At 40.1% G+C, this 25093-nt stretch overlaps 1 protein-coding gene across 1 annotated transcript in view; it reads left to right on the top strand.

Annotated features, from left to right (window-relative positions):
• The window catches only part of LOC134602930 (G protein-coupled receptor kinase 5-like), an 88731-nt gene that overhangs the window by 57941 nt on the left and 5697 nt on the right, over positions 1–25093 (top strand). Inside the window, exons 3-13 of the mRNA XM_063448411.1 lie at positions 303–415; positions 3235–3312; positions 9656–9756; positions 14259–14351; positions 15004–15067; positions 15736–15876; positions 16930–17120; positions 22850–22887; positions 23446–23535; positions 24022–24230; positions 24438–24575. Coding sequence (XP_063304481.1) covers positions 303–415; positions 3235–3312; positions 9656–9756; positions 14259–14351; positions 15004–15067; positions 15736–15876; positions 16930–17120; positions 22850–22887; positions 23446–23535; positions 24022–24230; positions 24438–24575 — 1256 coding nt within the window. The remainder of the gene's footprint in view (positions 1–302; positions 416–3234; positions 3313–9655; positions 9757–14258; positions 14352–15003; positions 15068–15735; positions 15877–16929; positions 17121–22849; positions 22888–23445; positions 23536–24021; positions 24231–24437; positions 24576–25093) is intronic.

Genomic DNA, 25093 nt, shown 5'->3' on the forward strand with positions numbered 1-25093 from the left:
ATGAAAGTTCCTGAATGGAACTGAAACGTTGACTGTTACACTTTTTAGTAAAAGAAGTTCCTAAGAAAGCTACCTGGGAGTGCTGATTTTTTTTCTTTTATATTTATAATATATAATATATATACATTATATATAATGTAATATATATACATTATTTACATTTACATTTTTTTTAGCTTAAATGTTAACAATTTAGTGATTTAAAATGTATGTTTTGGGTTTGTATAATTTTGAATAAATTGATCCAAATACAGTTTTACACACCAACATTTTTTCCTTTTTATTTTATCATTGCTGTCCAGAAAGGGACTATACGAGTCTGTGTGAGAAGCAGCCGATTGGACGACTCCTCTTTCGACAGTTCTGTGAAACAAGAGAACATCTTTCTAAATGCATCCTGTTCCTTGACGCAGTGGTAAGAATGTTATAGATTATTTATTATGCCTTGCATCACAGCACTAGGTTACAGTATTTGCTAAATGACACGACAGGCAGAATACACTAAAATTTGTACATTGGGAGACCCTTTGAAATCAGTATGAGGTAGATCCTACTGGCATTTTACACAGACTGGGTTCATAAATAATTTTTTAGGGTCAATTTCTGCTGCCTTGCTCTACATCCTTCATTTAATTTAAAGCCTTAACTTGTATGCCCTGTGTCATTGATGGCTAACCTTGATATTAGCTTGGAGGCTAATGGAGCGTCATAGAAAGCAGGGTGCCAAAACCACTGTATAATACAATGCAGCCACTCCTTTTATTTAATATGGGTAGGCACAGAAATAAAAACTGGAACATAGAGGGTGAAAGTATTCACTGGAAACAAGTTGAGACATAATCATTGATCCATACCATTAGGTCCAGCCAGTAATATGCATGTTTAAAAAAGCAGAGCTAAATAAATATAAATATATATATATAAATTATGCTTGCTATAGTCATCTAGAAAACCCCCAGAAATTACAATATTAAAATGGGACTCTGTATGTCCAATCAGTGCAAGTAGTAACGAAAATGGCATTCCTTGTGACCAGACTGCCAAGAGCCAAACATGCTATTACTAGCTAAGCAATAAACTGCTTACGTAATAGGACGCGCATGGATTGCTTTGTGTGTGCATGAGAAAGAAATGCAAAATTAAGACCTGTTGGAATAACTCATTGTATTTCAGTGATTTGTATTAGTTTTATCAGTTGTGGTATAATGATAAGGGAATCATATCAATATGTAGGTTATTTAAAGGAACACTCCAAGCACCATAATGGCTATCCAAGGTAAGTAGTTAAACAATGGCTTGACAATCCACCTGGGGTCTGATTAGCATCAGTCGCCTCCTCTATAAGAGCGGGAGGCTCTGTACATTGAGCAGAAAATACATTATTATTTTATTTTATTTTTACAGAGAAGGCAGTGTTTAGATTGCTGCGTAGGAACACCTCTAGTGATAGCCACACAGACTGCCGCTAGTGGCGCTTCCTATGTGCAGCACTGACATTCAGCGTCTCAATGCAGAGAGTGAAAACACTGAACGTTCCCGATAGAGATTTCTTCAGTGCATCTCCATGAGGAGATGCTGACTGGCACAATGTTATTCTGCACAATTGGCCTCCCAATGCTTTTCTCTGGGAAAGGATTTGGTTGGCTGAGATCATAAAATGTAAGGATCTCGGCTATGGAGGCAGAGCAATGCAGAGCCAACCGGCAAGACTGGCGTGGTAGAAAACGTTTAAACACTTTCTTTTTTTTTTTTTTTTTTTTTTTTTTTTTAGCAATGCAAGGGGGCTGGGGACCTAAATAGTAGGGTTAACTCTATACTCAGGTAAACAATTTTGTGTTCCTGACACTATAGTATTCCTTTAAGGTAAATCGCTCGCAAAATGAGCCCTACCACTGACATGATTATATATGGAAACATTTTTAGTAATCCAAGGATATGAATACGAGCTTAACAAAATTCCCCAGTTTCCTCCTTTTTATTTAATCTGGAGAACAATAGGGTAAAAAAATACAAAACTGGAAATCTAACCGGAGTAATGATATCAATGTATCACGGTTTACTAGATCAAGTTTTGCTTGTTCGGTAGTAATGACCCAGACTCTCATCATGAGGGGGGCAATTATCTTTAAGCCCTTTTGAGAGAGTGAGGGGGGTAAACCTTTTCAGTGTAATATGACATTTTGGAAAGTCCCTTAATCTACCCCACATTGCCCCAGATGAGCGCGCTTTGGGCCAGAGAAGGAAGGGAGAGAGTGAGTTAAAAAATGTAAAATAATTAAAGTGCAACAGAGGGAGCGCAATGTGGGAAGGCGGGTAGGAGGGGATCCAATCTTCCCCTTGTAGGCTCTCTACCTGCAAGGGGAAGATTGTTCCGTCTGTCAGCAGTGTGCATACAATTACAAATATGCTCACCTCGTTGCGTGTTATGACAAAAAATAATCACCTCGTTGCGTGTGGTCCCCAAATCCGGGTTGAATGTGTCATTGTCAGTGTGTCAGGCGTCAGTAGGTGTTCTACCCATGTAAGTAAGCAGTCAGAGAGGGAGACATGACTGGGAGGTTGCCTCGCTGTCCGTCCCCCTTCCCCTGTCTAGTGTGCCCAGCACTAACTAGTTACGACCCCGGCCCCCACATCTCCGCATTTGGTCAGTAATACTGCATTAGCGAGGCAAAGACAGCCGAATAGACAGAGGGAAAACTACTCCCAAAACTGTGCGTAATGAAATAATACAAAATACCTTAATTTCTTTGTTTTAAAAATTTGTGGCTGAGACTTAACCGCAATAGGGAATACACCACTACTAAGCGCCACCGTGGTGGTATCTTTCCTACGTTGTCTTAAATCGATAAATCAATATTACTGAGCAAGTAATTTTCCAGTACAATTGCATTTCTTGGTAATAAATCCTTACCTCAATTATTTTGTATAACCGACCCAGAATCTGTCAAAGCCTGAGAGCATTATTTCATGTTGATTATTACAGCACAGCACTAGCAAGTTGTTTATCAGTAATCTTGATGCAATTTGGCAATCTAGTAAATATTCCTTCTACAACCTATTATAATCAGACATTTGTACTTCAGGATTTCTCTATCAAGAGAGGAGATAAGGGATTTATATATGGTACATGAAGATAGTTTAGTGATGGTGTATGTATTTTCTGCTATCTCTTTGGATGAGGGTTCCCCTCTTCAATACATATTTATTTGAAAGTTATTTTCTTCTGTTTGACAGACAAATTATGAAATTTCTCCAGATGAGAAGAGGAAGGAGGCTGGAGAGGAGATCATCAAAAGATTCTTTACACCAGAGGTGAGGCACTTTCTCACTTTGCATCTGCGTGCTCTGATCTTTTTCAAAAGATTTAGTCCAGTTAAAAAAACGTAGTACATTATTTTCCTGACTTATAGTGGCAGTACAATAGGGATGTACTCTTCCCATGGGACAAGCGTCTGAAATAAAAAATTGACATAAAAGTTCCTCCCCCAACAGGTATAAGATGCCAACCTGTCATGGAACCTCAGTTCCCTTTCTTGTTCCATCAGGAACGGCATCTGGATTTGTTATGGTGAGGCACATGGGTTGCTGCCAGGGGGATGCGGCCCGATAGCCTCCTGGGTGGAGAGCTGAGTGGCCTGCGTGCATCCTGCAGGAGTTATGGAGCAGGTATGTTTAACTTACTTTATGCAGAGTGCGGTCACCGGCAAAGCAAGTAGGAGGTCACTAGCAGCAGCAAATCACTGCCCGTACGAGACGCATGCGCACAGCGGTAAAACGCACACCTGGGTGGCAATGTGTTCCAACCGGAGTTTCCTGGAAACAGTGCCATATTTGAATCAATGTTGCATATTTAAACTGTACAGATCTCTCCGCTCCCCCCCCCCCCCCCCCACACACACACACACACGCGTCAGAGATTTTAGAGGTGAGATTTTTCAGTCTCTAATCTTTAAGATCTCTGTCTCTTATTAATTAAATTTTACAGCAATTTTGTAAATTCTTATGTATTGCAGATATGTCTAGTCCTGTCTCTCTAGATATTATGGATAAAGGCAAGGTGCCTGTTCCTGCTCCTAAAAAAGCCAGTTTTAAATCGATACATCTGAGTTGTAGTGAATGCTCCACACCACTACCAGATGGTTCAAAACAGAAAACCTGCAATCAGTGTTCATCCTTATCGCTGGAAAAATCCAAGCAACAGGACTTGAAGTCATTCTTGTCTGGATTTCAAGACAATCTGGCCCAGACATTTGAGTCATTCAAAGATTCTGCAAAGGCAAATGTTACAGCTCCTGTTAAAGCAACAACCAAACAAAGGCTAAAACAGAAGAGATCTTAGTCTGGATCAGAACTGTCTTCGGGCAAATGTTCTATTTCTTCCTATTCGGAAACTTCCAGCGACTCTTCGGTTACAGAAGTCGGTTTTCCACATGAAGGATTGAGGAGCTTTATTAAGGAAATTAATGTTACATTCGCTGATGACACATCAGATAAAGCAAGTAGAAGAGCCCTTCCAGTTTAACAGATTCTGGAACTTATGCACAGAGAGTGGAAGAACCCTGAAAAAAGGCTGTTTATTTCCAGACATTTCAAGAGCATTGTTAAACTACAGGGAGAGGACAAGTGGGAAGACTTGCCAATCGTTGACGTACAAGTTGTTCAGTTGTCTAAAAAGACTACCATACCAATTGTAGAAGTCTCTGGTCTTAAATACCCTATGGACAAAAGGGCAGAAACATCTAGCAGATAAGCATATCAAGCAGCAAGATTTTAGGCTAAAGCAGCATTGGCAGGAGCTTCGGTGGCTAAAGCTCAGTACCTTTGGCTTCAAAGATTGGAAGATAGCTTGGGTGAATACCAAGACAAAGATCTTTCTCACCTGTTCCAAAATGTAGGTTATCCATTGAATACCTTCTAGATGTTATCACGGAGGTGATTAAACTTTCTGCTTGTGTCATGGTTTTGACATCTGTGGCCCGCAGGGCACTATGGCTTAAAGCCTGGACTGTGTGAACTTCCTTTGGAGAGGAAGAAATTGTTTTGGTTTTCATTTTGAAGAACTCATTCGACAAATGTAGGAAACCAAAAAGACTCTCCCTCAGGACAGGAAGTATTTGTGGAAACCCAGATACAAAAACTTCCAGTACAAGAACCATAGGGGGTATAAAGACAAACCCAGGGTTTTTTTTTCGTCAACAAAGGAAAGATCCGAAGTTTGACACACACAAAGTCTGACAGAGCAAAAAGATTCTGATGCCATACGAGTGGGCGGACAGATACAACAAATTGCTCACAGGTGGAGCAAATCCATGGATTCTAAATCTGGATGCGAAAGGATACAGAATAAAGTTCTTAGATGTTCCAAGACCAAGTTTCCTTGTCTCCTCCTACCGTTCATGTTGTAGAAAGAGTTCTAAGTACCCAGCTATATCAGGGTGTCTACTCCCGGTTGTTCCTGGTCCCAAAACCAGATATGTCCTTTTGTCCCATTTTGGATCTGAAAGAGCTGAACAACAAGATTCCATACCAGCATTTCAGAATGGAAAGCATAGCATCAGTCACTCATATTCTTCAAATAGGGGATTTTATGGCGATTTTGGAATTAAAAGATGCCTACCTTCACATTCCTATGGACGTGGGCTCCAGAAAATACCTGCGGTTTGCCATAAGAAAAGTTCACAAGGTTCATCACTTTCAATTCAAAGCCCTTCCATTTGGTCTCTGCTCCCGTGATTTTTACAAAGGTCCTCACGCCTATCATAGCCTTCTTAAGGGTGCAAGGAATCACCGTTGTTTCATACTTGGACGACTGGTTCATAAAGGCAAATTCAAGAGACGCTCTAGAGTTGGATGTGGCTTACACCCTCAGAATCCTGGAAGAACATGGTTGAATTATAAACCTAGAAAAATCCTGTCCTGTCAATTCGGTTTCTAGTTTTTTTTTTGGTTTTTGGTTTTTGGTTTTTTATCATCATCAAGTCAGGCACTATTTCTATTCACCTAACTGGGGAAAAAAGATAAAGAAACTGATAAAAGATCTCCAGCGAAAACCAGAATGTTCTGTGAGAAAAGCTATGCAGGTGTTGGGACACCTCACCTCTACCATCCCAGCAGTAAAATGGGCCAGAGCAGAATCAAGGCCTTTACAGTGGGAAATTCTTGTGCAGTGGTCAAAGAAAGAAGAAGACTTGGATGCTTTAATAAGTATATCAGATCCTGTAAAAAGACAACTAACTTGGTGGCAAAAGACCAGTTTCATGGCAGATGGTCTCTCTTTTCCACCCAAAAATTGGATCATAATTACAACGGATGCTTTAAATACAGATTGGGGGGCTCACCTGCAGTGTCACTTAAGGCAAGGCACATGGTCCGAAGATGAAAAGAGAATCTTCAAATTACAAAGAGTTAAGTCTTTTACACTCTTCATCAGTTCAGAGCTCTCACTATGGGGAAAGCGGTGAAAATTCAGTCAGACAATCAGACTACGGTGGCTTACCTGAACAAACAAGGAGGTACGAGGGTAAGAAATTGTTCTCCCTTTGCACAAGGATTATGTCCTGGGCTCAAAGTCCTCTAGACGACATGTCCACTAGTCGCATATGAGGGATAGTCCATATTATAGCAGAAGATTTGAGCAGATCAAAATGGTCCCAGAACGAGTGATCTCTGAATCCGGTCATTTTTTTCTCAACTAGTGAAAAGATCCGGTCTGCCTGTCATCGATCTAATGGCAAGAAGGTCAAATGCAAAGGTGAGAACATTTGCCTCCCTCTTCAAGTCAGACATGCCTCTGGTTCTGGCTGGACTGTTGATCAGGTGGGACTTCAGCCTTGCGTACATATTTCCCCCAGTGAGCCTAATCCCAAGGATTCTGCAAAAGGTGAAAACAGAGTAAACAATAACTGGCCATAATCCCATACTGGCCAAATCGAAACTGGTTCTCGGTTTTAATGAAGATGGTTTTGAAATACTGGGAATTTTCGGTGTCAGCAGATCTCCTGGAGAACAAAGGAGGTCCAGGAGAGGTGTTGCAAATGTTCAAATTGACAGCTTGGCTGCTGCACGGCTAATCCTGCATAACAAGAGCATTAAGAAAGAGAGGTTCAAGTTGCTGCTAAATTCTACCAGAAGCTTTACCTCCGCTATCTACTTAACAATTTGGACAAAATTTCTTCATTGGTGCATCTCTCATCATTGCATAAGATCTTCTCCTTCTACTGATACAATTTGCATTTTCTTCAAGACGGACTTAAAAAGGTCTTCGTTTATCTACTCTCAAAGTTCAAGTTTCTGCTCTCGGACATTTTTTGGTAAAGAACTTGGCTTCAAATCCTCTTGTTAGATTTTTTTTTTTTTAAGGCTGTCTGGCTTATCAAGCTTTCACAAAAAGAGTTTTTGCCCTCTTGAGACCTATCTTTGGTTTTGATGTCTTTGTACCCAGCCTTTCGAACCTTTGTAGGAATCTTCTTTGAAGCTACTGTCTCTGAAAATCACATAACTTCCACTAAGAGGATAGGGGACATTCATCTGCTGCATTTACTAAAATTCTTCCTGTCAAGGTTATGTATCCGAAACCTTTGTTTCTACCAAAAGTAATCTCTTCCAAGTCTATCAATTAATTCCCCTGCCTTCCTTTGGTTATCTATCTGTCTCTGATTTGGATGATAATTGGCACAAGTTGATGTCGGAAGATCGCTTGATCTACTAAGATCCTCTACATACAGAAACACTAATTTAAAGTTCATGTTGCTTCCAAGTCTACTTTAGCGAGATGACTCATGGACACGATTAAATTGTTATTCTTCCTCAAATCTGACTCTTTGAATGCTCATTCTACTAGAGCCATGGCTGCTTCCTGAGCCGAAAAAGCACATGCTTCACCTGATATCTGCAGAGCCGCTACATGTACTTCATTCAACACCTTCGTCAAGCATTACAGACTAGACGTATTCTCTGCCTCTGACGCTGCTTTCGGGCATAAGGTATTACAAGCGGTGGTTGTCTAATTCCTGCCCATATCTCCAGGATCTCAATATTGTACTGCCACCATATGTCTGGAAAAACTGCAATTTTACTTACTGTAAATTCCATTTTCCTTAGTATGGTGGCAGTACATTAGTCCCTCCCTTTGTTAATAAATTTGACATTTTTGCAGTAATAAGTCTGAGGTTTTATTTGAACATATGGAGGTTCCATGGCAGGTTGGTGTCTTATACCTGTTGGGGGAGGAACTTTTATGTTTTTTATTTCAGATGCTTGTCCCATGGGAAGAGTACATCCCTATTGTACTGCCACCGTATTAAGGAAAAAGGAATTTACGGTGAGTTAAATTGCAGTTTTTGCAGTATGTCATCATTTTACTTCAGCATTCCCATCCATACAGAAACTCTACAGCATTGTGTGCCAAAATGTATACAAAATACAGATTAAGGAATAGCGCACACGAAAATACATTTTAAAATTTTACAAGGCTACTTAAAATGGCCTATCTTTGCAAACAAATATGGGATTCAGTCCTACCATATGGCCATATTGAGTTAATCCCACAACTACTTCATAGTACCCCAATATTGGTGGGTTCTTCACTAATTTCAACGTGGTAGATAAATTAGTTCATTTAGCAATAGCTTTATTTAAAGTGTATTTAATCTGCTGTAAGTGCATTGTGAATATATATATAATGCAAAATTAAAGGGACACTATAGACCCCAGACCACTTCAGCTCATCAAAGTGGTCTGGGTGCATAGTCCGAGGTCCCTTAACCCTGAAATGGTAATTATTGCACTTTTAATAAACATTTTCAATTACAACCTTTTAGCCCTTTTTCTGTTCAATCTACTAAATAGTTTTTTTTTATGTGCTTTAAAGGAACACTATAGTGTTCGTCCCCCCTTTCCTGCCTTTAAAAAGTGATTTAACTCGCCTTATTTTCAGCTCTGCGTCTGTGTGGCTGGCTCTGGCCTGCTGCTCCTCCTAGGCTGAGATCAAATTTGACTATCTCAGCCAATACAATGAAAGGCTATTGCGCATATGCCGTAAAACATCTCCTGAATCAATGCATCTCTACGAGGAATGTTAAGCGCCTCCATGCAGATCGCAGAGACTCTGAACGTCGGCGCCATACACGGTGCACCACTGACCCAGGATGCACCTCTAGTGACTGCCACTAAAGGTATTCCTAAGCAGTAATGTAAACACTGCTTTTTCTCTGAGAAAGCAGTGTTTGCTTTAAAAAGCCTGCAGAGGCATGCTATACACACCATAACTACATTAATTTGCAGTGGTTCTGGTGACTATAGTGTCACTTTGACGTACATTTCCTCCCAACTTTCACTTGACTGTTTTTTTCTCACCTCCACCATCAATCAGTTTAAGCAACAGGTGAAGCCATATACATATTATTGGGTTCACTTCCTGGTAGCATAAAGTAGGTTTGTTTATACCACAATGGGGCATCAAATTAAACTATTTGCTGTTTTTATTAAGGCCTGTAAGCAAGCTAAAAATTAAAATTGGACTATCCACTTTAACACCAGTTTACTTGTAGGGCTCTTGACTAATAATGTGATATTTTGTAGAGAATACATTCTAAGAAACACATTTTTTCCCAAAAGGATCAGTTCCTCTCTTTACTTATTAACTCTGTTTCCTCAGTCTCCAGATTATGTACCAGAGATTACAGATGCACAAATGGAAGAAAGTACAGAGAACTTCGAAAAAAATCCCAGTAAAGACATTTTCATCAAATGCCTCAGGTAAGTGGATCCCTCAGTTGTTTCACGGGGTGACATTTTAATGTTGTGCCTCTCACCTGACAAACATTCTTTCCAAATATTCTACCCCCCTCCCCTCCCCCCAAAAATATAGGCACTGTTAATTTGTCAAGCTTATGCCACACATCCTGTTGAAAATGCAGACATGTTTTACAGATTTTTTATATATATATATATATATATATATATATATATATATAAAATTATATTTTAATATTTCATAAAGAAACAATTAGTACAAATGAGGTTAAAATACGTTGTTGTTGTTACTATATATAGTAATTTCTAAGGCAAAGATTTCTAAGGCAAAGTTTCAAAAGTAACGCAATCGGCACAGATAATTCCTTCGGGTTTTTATGGTCATTGGTCTACTTTAGACGTTTTATTTAAGCCCTACTAAAATTAGAATGGTCAGAAAAAATAGTTAAATCTGAAGCACAGTCAATTTTTTCACTTTGAATTCCTGACATTTCTCACTTTAGAGAATTATTATTATTATGTTATTTATATAGCGCCATCAAATTCCGCAGCGCTTTGCAATATATACACACACACACACACATACATATTGGGACACACCTCTTAACTATTGAATTCAGGCATTTCATTGCCACAGGTGTATAAAATCAAGCACATAGCCATGCAGTCTACATTCATAAACATTTGTGAAAAATTGGGTCATTCTGAAGTGCTCACTGAATTTAAGCATGGTACTGTGATAGGATGCCATCTTTGCAATAAGTCAGTTTATGAAAGTGCATCCCTGTTAGATATTTCATGATTAACTGTAGATATTACAGGTGGTCCTCACTTAACGACCTACCTGTTTTTTAACGACGGCTCACACTTACTGTGACGGACCACCTGACACCCCAATCGGGTACCTCCGTCAATCGCTGCTTCCAATTACTTGCGAGCACCATAACCACCGTTAAACTCACAAACCGCCGCAGCTTGGTTGGGGTCTCGCTGTCCTCCACCCACCCCAGACCCAAGATCCAGCTTCCAGTGGGTAGACCTCTCCTCGTTCAGAGAGCGAAGCAGGTTGCTCTTACAAGAGCAAGTGTTGTGATCCAAGGGAGTATAGTGGGAGTATAGCAATCCCAAGAGTGAATATAGCTCTCCAATCCCCCAAACATGAGCCTAGACTTCACGAGGGGTAAAACGAATCTCTTTAATGGCAGCCACAACTGGCCTTATATGCAGGTCCCCATGCAAGGGGCACTCTCCCCTGGACCTGAGAGTAGACTACAGTAAAAACATATACACTATTACATTGGCTCTCAGGTCCAGGGCACTCCCATAAAAAAATAGGTAAATCACTCCCCTATGCCTGGGAAATAATTGAGTCAGCACTGTATTAAACTCAATTATCTCCAGGCATAGAAAACCTACATTTTTACAAAATCCCCAAAATACCTTAACACACAATCCTCACAAAAGGATTACATCCCCTGATAGCCCTGATCTGAGTGACCAACATATCCAAAAATCACCCAGATAAGTTCAGGGGTTCAGGATTTTCCTGGAAGTCATAATTTAACCGACTGGCCGCGTGGTCCCATGCTCAAAACATTTCCAGAGAATCAGGGCCTGCGGTCAGTCAAGTTCGGTAGTTTAAAAACAAACAAACTACAGAACAGAGTCAATAGTCTTACCCTGGAGCTTGATCCCCTTGTTCGTGGGAACTTTTCCACTGAACAGTGCCTTTCTAAGTGTTGTAGAACCAAACGCAGGCGATGCTGGAAGTCGTGAGTTTGTGTCCGTTTTCAGTTCCATGAGATTCATGCCCAAACACCGATGCCTGCGTTCGCAGGAACAAAATGGCCACCACCTCGTGGTCGTCCATAGGAATTGCGGCCACCCAGACGAACACCTAGAACACGGTGGTGGAAATTGCTACAAAGTCACAATTAGGCTTAACAAGCTCCATGGTGGTCTCCGGATCGTGCGGCTGTTCGGTTCCCGAACCAAATATAAAATCCCACAAACAAAGTCTGTTCACATAGTTTTTATTTAAAGGGCCCATAGTATTTTGGTAAGAGGCTGGCCAGCAGGCCCATCCAAGAACACGTGACGAGGCTCAGTTTGTCACACTTACGACAAGCTCTCTAGCATGGGGATTCAAGGGATTACCCACATTAGAAAGCTGGTCTATGTTCAGGGAATTTTCCTAGAACATAGATTAGAGGGATTCCCTGCTCTGGTGAGTTTGTCTATGTTTGGGTAAATTTCCCCAAACACAAAAAAACACACCAGAGCAGGGAATCAATCTATTCTATGTTCTTGGAATGATCCCCGAACATAAATTTGAGGAATTCCCTAATCTGGTGTGTGTGTCCACATTCGGGTAAATTTCCCTGAACATAGAGGAATTTGAGGGATTCCCTGCTCTGCTGCACTGGTGCGCATGCTCCATAGCGCATCCTCACTTACGACCAATTCGTTTTATGACCAAGTCGTAAGAACGGCACCCGGTCGGTAAGTGAGGAGTGCCTGTATTGGAAAGTGGGCCTACCCCTGCTTCCCACACACTCATACCCTGAATAGGTAAGACTGAGGAAAATCTGCTGTACAGAAGGGATTATTACCTCCCACCGAAAACGCATCACATAACTGACGCAACACATATATAATTCACCCAGTAATATCCACCCACCACCAGTGGGCACATATCATCATACACACACATAACGCACAGATCGCAAAAGAACAAACAGTAGGGCAGATGCCTGAAAGCCTTGGAACTCCACCATAACCCATTCTAGACATCACTTACATAACTTCCCAAATGAAAGCAATAACCGCTTCCCCATTAGACTGCATAACCGGGAACACATATCTAATTGGTACGCAATACATTGACGGGAACGACAAAACGCTAAATACTGGCAGCGCAAGCTCCGATCCCAAAGCATAACTGGTGGATAAAACAGGACCGCAAAGTGGGAACGCACACTAGTTTCAGAGATAGATACTCTGTGCCCCGCGGAGAGTTACAGACTGAGGGACATGGAAAGGACTCGGCTAACAAGCCCAAAAAAACAGGGGATCGTATTACAGCTTTAATCCCCGACCTAGCCGGTAACCTTAACATAAAGTGAATAGTATCCTCAAACTGACGATATGTTGGAGACCTGCGTGTCCCAAATTGCAAATCTTCTTAACATATGTACTACCTGCTTGCTTTACTTTTCAATAAAAACAGATTTACTAAAAAAAAAAGTATTGGAAAGTGGGAACATTTAGGAACAGCAGCAACTTGGCCACCGAGTGGAAGGCCATGTAACAGAGCGAGGTCACAGAGTGCTGAAGTGCATGGTGTTTAAAAGTCGCCAGTCCACCGCTGACTCCATAGCTGAAGAGTTTCAAACTTGCACTCCTATTACCATAGGCACAAAACTGTGCGGAGGGAGCTTTATGGAATGGGTAGGCAGAGTAGCTTCATGCAAGCCTCACATCACTACAATGGCAAGCGTCAGATCAAGACGTGTAAACCATGCTGCCACTGACCTGTGGAGCAGTGGAAACTTGTTCTGTGAAGTGACGAATCGTGCTTCTTTGGCAGTCTGATGGACGAGTCTGGGTTTGCTGAATGCCAGAAGAACGTTACCTGACTGCATTGTGCCAACTGTAGAATTTGGTGCAGGAATCATGGTATGGGGCTCCCAGTAAAGGGCAATCTTAATGCTTCAGCAAAAAATACATTTTGGATAATGCTATGCTGTAGGACCAGTTTGGGGAAGACCCTTTTCAGTTCCAGCATGACTGTTCCAAACCAAACTCATACAACTATGTATTTAAGGACCTTGCTTTGCGCACTGGGGAAGAACTTGACTGCTCCCACAAATCCATTTTCCTCAACCCATTGAGGTAACCCATTGTGAAGAACTGGAACAGAGATTGCGAGTCAGGCCTTCTCGACTAACATCTGTGCCTGACCTCACAAATGCTCTTCTGAAAGAATGAATAAACAGAAATTCCCACAGAAACTCTTCAACATCTTATGAAAAGCCTTCCCAAAAGAGTGGAAGCTGTTATAGCTGCAAAGTGTGGGCCAACTATATATTAATGTCTGTATTTAAAATGCAATGTCCAAAAAAAAAATATTACATTTTTTGAGCTATGACATTGGTGTTAAGTGATTGTGTGTGTGTGTGTGTGTGTCCGCGCGTTCGTTAGTTTGTTCGTTCATTTGTTCATGTATAATATATATTACAGTTATATATCTATCTGGTGTATGTGGTTGGAAACCAAAGCCAATGGAAGAAAGACATTTGGAGATAATACTTTTAGAGTGCAAGTAGTGTGCTGAAACAGACAAAAGGGTAAGCCTAAATGAGAGGGCAAAAGTTAATGCAATATTGTTTAGTGAAAGCTAGGTCTTTACATTGGATCTGTTGCTGCACTGACTTACAAAATCCAAAACATGAGTATAATGTTGGTTCCAATTAGACTTTTTTTGTTTTTAATTTTGTCTTCAGCCATCTCCATGAGTTCCTGCGAGGGTCTCCTTTCCGAGAGTACCAGGACAGCATGTATTTTGACCGCTTCTTGCAGTGGAAAAGTCTTGAAAGGTATTATTATGGAGCTTCATTTGTACAGGTTTTAAACCAGAATTTGTCTCTATATTGTTGATACTAGCAGAGGTCATGAAAAAGTTATAAAGTATGAACGCATCCATCCCATATCTTTACACGTTTTTACACATTTTTTGCCTCTAAAATAAAATATTGACCTTCTTACATTTTTTTTGCATTTTAGTTAACATTTAATAATTAATGCAACGTATGTAACCTATGCAAACCTGTAACAAAGGTAGTCTTTTTTTATTTTTTTATATATTTTTTTTGCCCTCCAAAAGCTTCCAGAAAAATAAATGGTGCATCCTTTATTTGAAGGCAGGTTATTAGCCGGCTGGTATGGTCATCATTTGGAAGTCATAACTCCAAATCACTGATTTAGATGGACTTTGCAGGAGAAAAACGTAATAAAATGTATTGATCTCCTGTTTGATGCAAATTATGTTGTTGTTTTTTTTTTAATCTATAACCTAGATAACCCCAGCTTTATTTAAATCCAAATATTTCAGTCGCCATAGCAATTTAAAATAGTCTTGTTTTGCATAGGTTTCAAATGCATAATATAGAGATGTGCCTTAAAACACAAATACAATCGAAAAATAATTATTTTTTTGTGCTCATTTATTTATTTATTTATTTTTTGCAGACTAACGGTTACAAAGGATACATTCAGGCAATACAGGGTGCTAGGCAAAGGGGGGTTTGGAGAGGTAATTTATTACATTTGAGCATATAAGTCATCTTTTCTTCTCATTTCATCAGTGACTCATCACTGTGCATGTTCTTTCCCTCTTTATAAAACCCCTCATGAGCCATCTCAAATCTTTACCAACTCATTATCATATAAACACCTGCTTTCACCTGATCCTGGAAATCTTCCTAAAACATTTCAGATTTAAGCAACATATTATGGTTTAACCAACATTTTGTTACCTCCAGCTCTCTCATGAAGCCATCACGTATCTCTGAAACTCATTCTCATATGACCTATTTTTCTCCCCTCAAGTTCCCTTGAGTGCCTTTTATTTCAAGCGTCTCCTTAAAACTTCCTTTAAGCTTTCACATCATGTAACTTTTGTGTAATTTATTATTACATACCTTCCAGTGTCCTGTGACTGAACTATTCATGTTCTCTGAAAATCTTTATCATTTTACCATCAAGCCTCACACGTCTTCCAGATCTCTAGAAGCATCCCCTTATGAGTCCTAAAATCTGATTTTAATCAGGAGTGGAAGGAAGGAGATTGAATCTGGACCTCCCAATTGCTAACTCTTCCTGCCCTTCTAAAATTCTCTTCTAACATCAAAACTCTATATTGCTTGTGAACTTTGGACTTTTTATCATTCTCTAATAATTAGATTCTGCTTTCTCCTACAGGTGTGTGCCTGCCAGGTTCGTGCTACTGGGAAGATGTATGCCTGTAAAAAGCTAGAGAAGAAGAGGATCAAAAAAAGAAAAGGAGAAGCGATGGCATTGAATGAAAAGCAGATCTTGGAAAAAGTGAACAGCCGTTTCGTGGTACGAAGAAAGTAATCCGCATTGTCTTTGTTTGTGCTATGTGGTCAGGCAGAGGTTAATATTGCATCCCTGTTGTCACAGTAGACATGCACTTATAAGTAACCACATGCGTATCTAGAAGGCATTCCTTGCATTCTTATAGTGGGCTTTGTGTGCATGTCTGTGACAGATGACGTAAGGTTCACCAGTATCTTGCTCTACCCGGCAGGAGGGTAACCAGTTTTAAATTTCTAGTGTAAATGCGAACATAGCTATAAGGCATGGATGGCTAATTTTGGCATTGCTACTATAAAATGTGAAATCAAAGCCAGAATTAGAATTATACACATGATGCTGAACATAATGCAAGATGTCAATAAAGAAAATGCATGTCCTTTGGTGATTCATTTTGTAATGTGTCCATCCATCTTTTTATGTGTTGTCTGTATGTTTAGTGCTACCAATAATAGTATTGTGAAAGAAGGTCTACAAGTTATACATAAGTTTGTCCTTTTAGTAGAATCCCTATATAAATAGCCCTGTTTTCTGGTTATTTGCTTACACTGTCAGTAGGTTTTTTTTCCGCCTCTTTTTCTCTCTGTAATGGTAAAAGAAAAAAGACTCTAAGTTGCCCTTTGGTGTAACTATTATCCAGGTATAAACTGCTAAGAATGCCATTAGAACGGATTTCACCTTGTTCAAATTGTAGTTTCGGTCTGTGCAATCATTCTTATGTGGCAACACATTACAATTTGTCCTGTCTGTATTCTGTGACAGACTACTTGTTCACAGCCTGAAACTCCTATGCTGAACTATGATCTGTCTATGATCAATAATCTGCAGACAATCCTTGAAAAATGGCTGTGGGGCTTTAACCGTATTCTTTTAAACTTGCAGATCGATGATGCATGATGAGTATAGCACCAGAACTGTGTTTGCTGTTTTTCTGGGTTATTTTCTTTTTGTTTTTTCTGTGTGAAATTCTTTCCTGTTATTTGGCTCAAACACTCACCATATGGGCATTTTGCAAACCTTAAATCCGCTGACTAATTCCAGGGTTTTGTCTTGATTTAGGTCAGCCTGGCTTATGCTTATGAAACTAAAGATGCTCTATGTTTGGTTCTCACCATCATGAATGGAGGAGACCTCAAATTTCACATTTATAATATGGGCAATCCTGGTTTTGAAGAAGAACGTGTAGTCTTCTATGCTGCTGAGATATGCCGTGGCCTTGATCACTTACACCAAGAGGGCATTGTCTACAGGTGAGTAGCCTTGCCAAAGTGTGTGGAAGGTGCATAAGGTGCTAAATAGCCTGTTTTACACTAACTTTCAAGTATCTTGCATGTTGTGAGAATTGGGCAGATTCTAGAATATCTGTTTATTTTACAGTAAAATCCTTTCATTTTGTTGACTTAAAAAATACATTTTCTGTGCAGGAAGTTATTTTGAAATGTACACCGTGATTACAAGAAGCTATGTGAGAACATCTTTTACAATGATGAAAAACCTTGTTCTATTTTTAACACCCACGAATAGATATCACCCGGATTGATCTTAGTTTGTGAAGTGCTGAGTGAGCCATCTGTGCTTATTTTGTCATAACAATTGCTCCTTTTGAAAAGGAAGTGCAGAAACTATTCACTTTTTTCCCCCTTTTTAAGAAGTGTAAAAGGAACACTTTTTCATTTTAATTGCCAAATAGTTTTATTACTTAAATGTAACTCACTTACCATGATAACAAGCATGTATTTGTGAAGTGAAAAACCGTAAATATGGAAGTCCACATGTCCTCCATCTTAGTTTCCGGTCTGTCATTGTGCTAAGCTCTGCACTTTGCACCTCTCAGTCAGAATAGGGAAAGCATACAGAGAAGAAGAGAAGTTAAACAATGTTTCAATTTCTCCTCTTGGTTAGTAATGTTTGCCCTGGCTTTGTTTTATCTGAACTGGATTATGATGTAATTTGCTAAATCTTTAAAACAAAATTGAAAGAAAACAAAACAATGAAAAGATTAATGCAAGTTGTTCTAGGTTTTTTTAACTTTTTTTTTTAGTAGATATGCACTTATTTAATTTGCAGGGCTAAACACACCTAGTGGAGGTTTTCCGGACAACCACTAGAGGGTGTTTCCACTGCGAGAGTGAATTGAGGGGGGGCATATGTTTAAAAAAAAATTCAATGGGGGGGTGGGTGGTTTGCAGAATCTAAACAGTGATGAGACACTACATACATGTTGTTGTTCCTAACGCTAGAGTGTTCACTTAAAGGTCAATTGTCCTCAACTATTTTTAATGTAATAATCCTCTCATCTAGCATTGAAAGAAAATAGGTTTTATTAGACTTTATTGTATATGTAAAAAAAACTAAACTCATCCCTATCTTTTTAGCGTATGACGGGATCCTTCAGCCATATACATACACCTTGTGTCAGACAGTGTTTGAGTTTGACAGTCTCTATGGTCTTCCCTGCTTCACTCGCTGCACAGTGCAGTAACATTATATGTATGGTAGGCAATATTTGTATAAATTAAATGAGACCATACAATAACCACAGGCAATGTTTAATTACTTTTCAATGGACTTGGCCGTGGTGTTTATTCAAGGCTTAAGGGGCTTACAACCATAACTTTGTAACCATAACCATAGAACATATATTTTAACCTTTCAAAACTTTTAACTTTATTAACCACCATATTGCCAGTCAGTCATAACTAATCTGACCTTTTATTTATAACTACTTACCACCATATCCTTCCTCAGAACTTGACCCTAAGGATGACTTTTACCCCAATGCTTTCTAACATCACGACTATACAATTAAATTAAATTACATTAAAGGGAGGGTGGAGTCCGTCCACGCCGTTCCTGCTTTAGTCCATTATGTCTGGATTAAACTTGCGCTGCTGCTTTTTATACTGTCCCAGTTTCCTGTTCTTCTACAGCTTGCGACCTTCAACTAATCCTATGACCGCTCATGCCCCCAGAAACAGCTGTGTCATCAATTCTGCCCAGATACCTGTCAAACTGTATCACAAAATGTAAAACTTCCTCACATCGCAGACCAGGCAGAATAACGTCTTCATTGGCACTATATACAGGGCCGGATTAACACAGGGGCTGATGGAGCTGCAGCTCCAGGCCCATGGAATAGGCCCATTTAAAAAAAAAAAAAAAAGTTTTTATTTTTTTTAACACACACTACTGTTAGGTTTGCCACTGAATGGTATTTTACCAGCACAGCCGGTATTTGAGGCTGCCTGGCCGTGCCGGTATTGCAGTAATACTGGCAATACAAATGCAGATATTTTTCTCAGTATAAACGGAGATTACTCTGCAATACCAGCACCAGCCAGTAGGGGTCACTGTGTGTGGAGAGAGGCAGGCATAGGAAGTTACAGCATATACCTCCCTGCCTCAGTGGCGGATCCAGAGCCTGATCTCGGGAGGGGCACTTGTAGATTAAAGAAATAATCCAGGCACAATAACCACTACAGCTCAGTGTAGTAGTTATGGCACCAGTAGTGCCAGGATCCCATCCCAGAGTAAGTAGTCAAACCGTTTAACCCCTTAAGGACACGTGACATGTCATAATTCCCTGTTATTCCAGAAGTTTGGTCCTTAAGGGGTTAAGAAGAGTTTGACAACTTAACTGGGGTGTGTGTGTGTGTGTGTATGGGGGGGGGTGTGTGTGTGTGTGTGTGTATGGGGGGGGGTGTGTGTGTGTGTGTGTGTATGGGGGGGGGTGTGTGTGTGTGTGTGTGTATGGGGGGCAGTGTGTGTGTGTGTGTGTATGGGGGGCAGTGTGTGTGTGTGTGTGTATGGGGGGCAGTGTGTGTGTGTGTGTGTGTATGGGGGGCAGTGTGTGTGTGTGTGTGTGTATGGGGGGCAGTGTGTGTGTGTGTGTGTATGGGGGGCAGTGTGTGTGTGTGTGTATGGGGGGCAGTGTGTGTGTGTATGGGGGGCAGTGTGTGTAGTGTGTGTATGGGGGGCAGTGTGTGTAGTGTGTGTATGGGGGGCAGTGTGTGTAGTGTGTGTATGGGGGGCAGTGTGTGTAGTGTGTGTATTGGGGGGGCAGTGTTTGTGGGGCAGTGTGTGTGTAGTGTGTGTATTGGGGGGGCAGTGTGTGTAGTGTGTGTATTGGGGGGGGTAGGGAGGCAATTTAATATTTAATTTTTTAGTTTAATTAAAATTAATAGATTTATGTCCCCCTCCCTTCTTACCTTTACTGGGAGGAGGAGGGACATATTTTGTTCCCTGGTGGTCCAGTGGGATTCATTGGTGGTCCGGTGGTGGTGAGGTGAACTCTAGCCCGCGCTCCAGGGCTAGAGTTCACTCTCGCGAGATTTGGAGCGTTGCCGTGGTAACTGCGGCAACGCTCTAAATCTCGCGAGAGGAGGACCCGGAGGAGCTGCAGGCAGAGCTCCTGGGTCCTCTCTCTCCCTCCCCTGCCGGCTGTCAGCACAGTGCCTGCGGACCGGGAGGGAGATCTCTGATCCCCCTCCCCGGTCTGCTGGCACTTGGACAATGCCAGCAGGAGGAAAGGCAGCAGGGAAACATGGGGACACTGGGAGACTTGGGGACACTGGGACATTGGGAGACACATTGGGACACGGAGATACTAGGGACACATGTCTCTGTGTCCCTAGTGTCTGTGTCCCCATGTCTCCCAGCTAGTGTCTCTGCGTCCCCATGTCTCTGTCCCTAGTGTCCACATGTCTCCTAGTGTCCCCATGTCTATGTCCACAAGTGTCCCATGCCTCCCAGCATGTGTCCCTAGTGTCTGTCCCCTAGTCTCCCAGTGTATTTGTTCCCATGTCTCCCAGTGTCCCCATGTCTGTATCCAAAAGTTCCCTCATGTCTCCCAGTGTCCACAAGTGTCTGTGTCCATGGGTCTCAATGTGTCCCCATTTCTCTGTGTCTCCTAATATCATAGTGACACTGGGAGACTAGGGGACTGGGCGACATGGGGACACTGATACATAGGGACACTGATGCCAGGCTGGCCTTCCAATCCTTTGAACAGACATGCCCCCTCTTTTGGGCATGTTTGCCCCTTTTCGCAGTTCTGGCCACGTGATTCGCGTCAGTGCCCCTCCCCATTGACTTCCTTCTTCACTGGACACTGCTTTTAGGTGGTGTGGATTTACTTGAAAGATGAAAGCATAAATAAAGAGAGAGATTAGCATAGAGTGTGTTCTTAATCTGGCCTGGTCATATACATATATATATATATATATATATATATATATATATATATATATATATAATCTCACAGTGCCTGTGCCTTCTAGACTGACTAATAGTCAAATTTAAACACACTCTGACCCAAGGTGTATGAATTTAGATGAAGGATCCTGTCCTAACCTAATCCTTTAATGTCTTCATGTCAAGGTCACTTTTACTGAAAATAAAGGATGGTCCAGGCAATCAAGGTAAATCCAGTGAGCAGGTTTATTGGAGCAGATAAAAAGCAAAGTTTTGGCCCACAACAGGGCCTAATCGGCTTTGTTTTCAGTTGAGTGTCTTTTGACCGAACGATTGTGGTTTATTTTGGATTTTTAATTCACATTTTAGTAAATACCTCTGACAGCCAACTTTGACTGCCAGTTTCTAGTATTACTGTGGCATTCCAGAGATTGTCTAGCTTGACACTTGGGAGGTATAGTTATGGGCTTTGCAGTACAATAACAAGCAAATGGAAAGTAACTGTAGAACTTGTCCAAACAATGGCCCTCGAATACAGGGTTTTTAATATATACATACTATAACCACAGTGAGATATATTTGTTAAAAAAATATTAATAAGATCTATAAAAATTGATTTAGCAAGGCAGTAAGGATCTTAAAACACACATTAGCTGCCAAAAAGAAGGGAAAAAACATTTTTCGATGTATTATTTGAGCTGTTATAAGATGTGGGAAAGATGATCAACATTGCAGACAAAGGCAGATCTATCCATACCATCCATACAATTTCACGGAGATTGACTTCTTGAGTTTGATTTTTGAAGTATGGCTAGCTCGTTTAGACAGGGCCATCTTCACTTTCTGTTTCCATGTGTCTTACATGTTTGTCTTGTTTCATATTGTACAGCGCTGCATACTATGTTGGAGCTTTATAAATAAATGTAATTGTAATGAATAAAAAAAAATAGCACACGGTTTTATTCACTAAAGTGAGAATCCAAAGTAAATTACATTTTTTAAAGAAATGTGTGTATTTCCAGCGCTAGAACACCCTTCTAACTACTTAGGTGACCAGCCTCTTCCGGTCTTTCTAAAATAAAAAGTAACTTTACTTAAATTTTATCCCTCATAGCGCCGGTTGCATTGCCATCCCATCTTTAAGAGTGACATCACCAATACTGATGATCTCGGCAAATCTAATGCTTTGCCATCAGAAAACGTTGGTAGGTTACTGCGCATATGTGGCAAAACGCAGCCCTGTGCCAATCAGATGGTTTCTATTAAACAGTAGTGATTAGAATAGCAAAATTTAACTTGGTTATTTAGAACAACGCACCTCAGCGTGAAAGACACTAGCGGCATTTAAACTCTGCAGTGTAAACATTGTAATGAAAACATTGTCATTCTGCAAGATTGGCAAAGTTAAAACTACAGGGACATGGCACCCAGACCACTTCATTGACGCACTATATCCCTTTAAGACCAAAGTAGTTGAACTGGAACCATAGCTAAATAAGATTTTTCCAGGTTGACTATTTTGAACTTAAAATTAAAATACACTTTGAAATCTCACTTTAATAAATAACTCCGTGAATGTTCATTTCAATTGAAGCCACAGTTCGTTATCAGGTTGTTATTTTGCTTGGTTAAAAATATTTTTGTAATGGCATGATTGATTCTGATCGTAAACTAAATGACATTTTGAAAGTGATGTGTATTATGAGCAGAGGATGATTTTATGTATTTTCCCTACTCCCCTCACTCTTTTTTTTTTTTTTTTTTTTTTTTTTTTTTTTTTCTACAGGGATTTAAAACCAGAAAATATTCTTTTGGATGATGATGGTAAGGGCCACCTAGTGGTGGGACGTAATCCCTGCAGCTTGTTTCTAGTGTTCAAACTTCCTGTAAAATGTGTGCTTTAAGAATGATTCTTAAGAATGTAATTTATAATTCTACTCTACAACACACAGAATTAATATAACTAAACATTTGTACATTAATTAGTTGACCTGAATTTACAAGCTCTTTTACTGAGCTAGATAATTCGAAAGCAAGTACAACTTGCCTCTTATTTTTGCTTAATCCTGAGTGCAGTGTTTCTTCTAGAGTTGAGCTTTGCTTTTGTTCTGTACAGAATAAGTGTTATAAAATACACTCTTGGTTGAAGTTAAGCTAGACATGCAAATAGAAATAAACAAATAATTTCCATTTTTGCTGCTAATTCGGACCACTACAAATCGGTGGCTAAGCCACTTTTCAGCCAGTTGGTGCTCTTCAATTCAAACACATGCGAACAGCATTGAGCATTAACCTTAGGACATGTTTGTTTCTTATTAAAAGCATTTTTATTTGCACGTATTCCTTAACACCTTTTCATATCCGGCATCCTTTCCCTTCCAGGCCACATCAGAATCTCAGACCTTGGATTGGCAATCAAAATACCAGAAGGAGAATCTATCAGGGGAAGAGTAGGAACAGTTGGTTATATGGGTGAGTGTTTTTAATAGCTGCTATCCTCAGGTAAACATTTCAATGTCTCCCTCCATTTAAAAAAAAAAAAATACATGCAATAGCATGAACAAAATTCTGGGAATGTCAAAGAGATGGTAACCGTATATTTATAAAAGAGCTGCGTAACCACATTTCAAAGGTGAAGGACATATAAAATAGGACCAAATGCATGACTCCTATATGTACAAACTCCTTGATGGTGCAAAAATGGACTCCATTCCATTCAATGTAGAATTAAAACATATCCTGCAAACATCAATAAGTGGAAAAGCACTCCAGATTTATTGAAGTCCTCAGAGCAAGCAGCACAACCTTTTTACCTATCAATAGGTATTTCTCAAGTTCTTGAAAAAGACTTATTGGGTCAAAACATTGTTCAGTATGCTGTGGAGTATGTATATGTATTTTATATTACTAGGCTTATCAGTTTATCTGCTTATTTTTCTGATACTTTATTTCCATCAGCACCAGAAGTGATTAAAAATGAGCGCTACACGTTTAGCCCAGACTGGTGGGGCTTGGGCTGTTTGATCTATGAAATGATTGAAGGGCAATCGCCGTTCCGTGCGCGGAAAGAAAGAGTAAAGCGAGAAGAGGTGGAAAAGAGAGTACAGGAAGACCAAGAGTCCTATTCAGAAAAATGTAGTGAAGATGCTAAATCTATTTGTAGGATGGTAAGCTGTTTATACCACTAACAATGATCCTTTAGGTAGGTACATTTTATGTCCTACACTCCTTTTATACTTTTACTTGCCTCTTACTGAAACTACCAAATTTTTAAACTATACTGTATACAAACAAAAATAAAACCGAATTGTTCCACTTTAATGAATGCTTTTGGTTGTTTCAATGTTTTATTCATGGACAATATTTCTTCTCAGTTACTGACCAAAGACCCAAAGCAGAGGTTGGGCTGTGGGGAACGTGGCAGTGAACAAGTGCAGCAACATCCTTTTCTCAGGAACATCAACTTCAAGAGGCTGGAAGCTGGAATGATGAAACCATCCTTTGTGCCTGATGTAAGGACTTAAAAATTAGGCTATCAACTGGGAGGGATCGTGTCGAACTGATAGCACATAAACCTGAGCCACTGGGTCTATAAAAGGGGAATATCTAATGGCTAGATGAGCTGGGAATGGTAACAAAATCTGTATGAATGTATTCATAATGTGCATTTTATTTGATCTGTGAAGCAAATGGTTCTCTTTGTGAAATCCTCAAGTGCCAGTGAGATGGCTAGTGCACATCAAATAAAATATTCAAAAGGTTTGTATATGGATTGATGGAATGTGCTTCTAATCTCTTTAAACCTTCCAAATTAGTTGAGATAGAAAAGGGCTTAATTCAAATTTGATCATATGGATTTTTTTTTTCCCTTTTTCTGTTTGTTTTTAAGTGTGTATGTGACATACAGTTGTGAGGTTGTCCTCGGAGGCCAGCCTGAGATTCACAATTTTTAATGACTATTACACCATTGTTTTTGCCTATAGTTGTTCTGTTAAGAAACAATGGGCACACTAAAAGTCTTACATTTTAC

Source organism: Pelobates fuscus, chromosome 3 (genome assembly GCF_036172605.1).
Source record: "Pelobates fuscus isolate aPelFus1 chromosome 3, aPelFus1.pri, whole genome shotgun sequence".
Classification (NCBI taxonomy): Eukaryota; Metazoa; Chordata; class Amphibia; order Anura; family Pelobatidae; genus Pelobates; species Pelobates fuscus.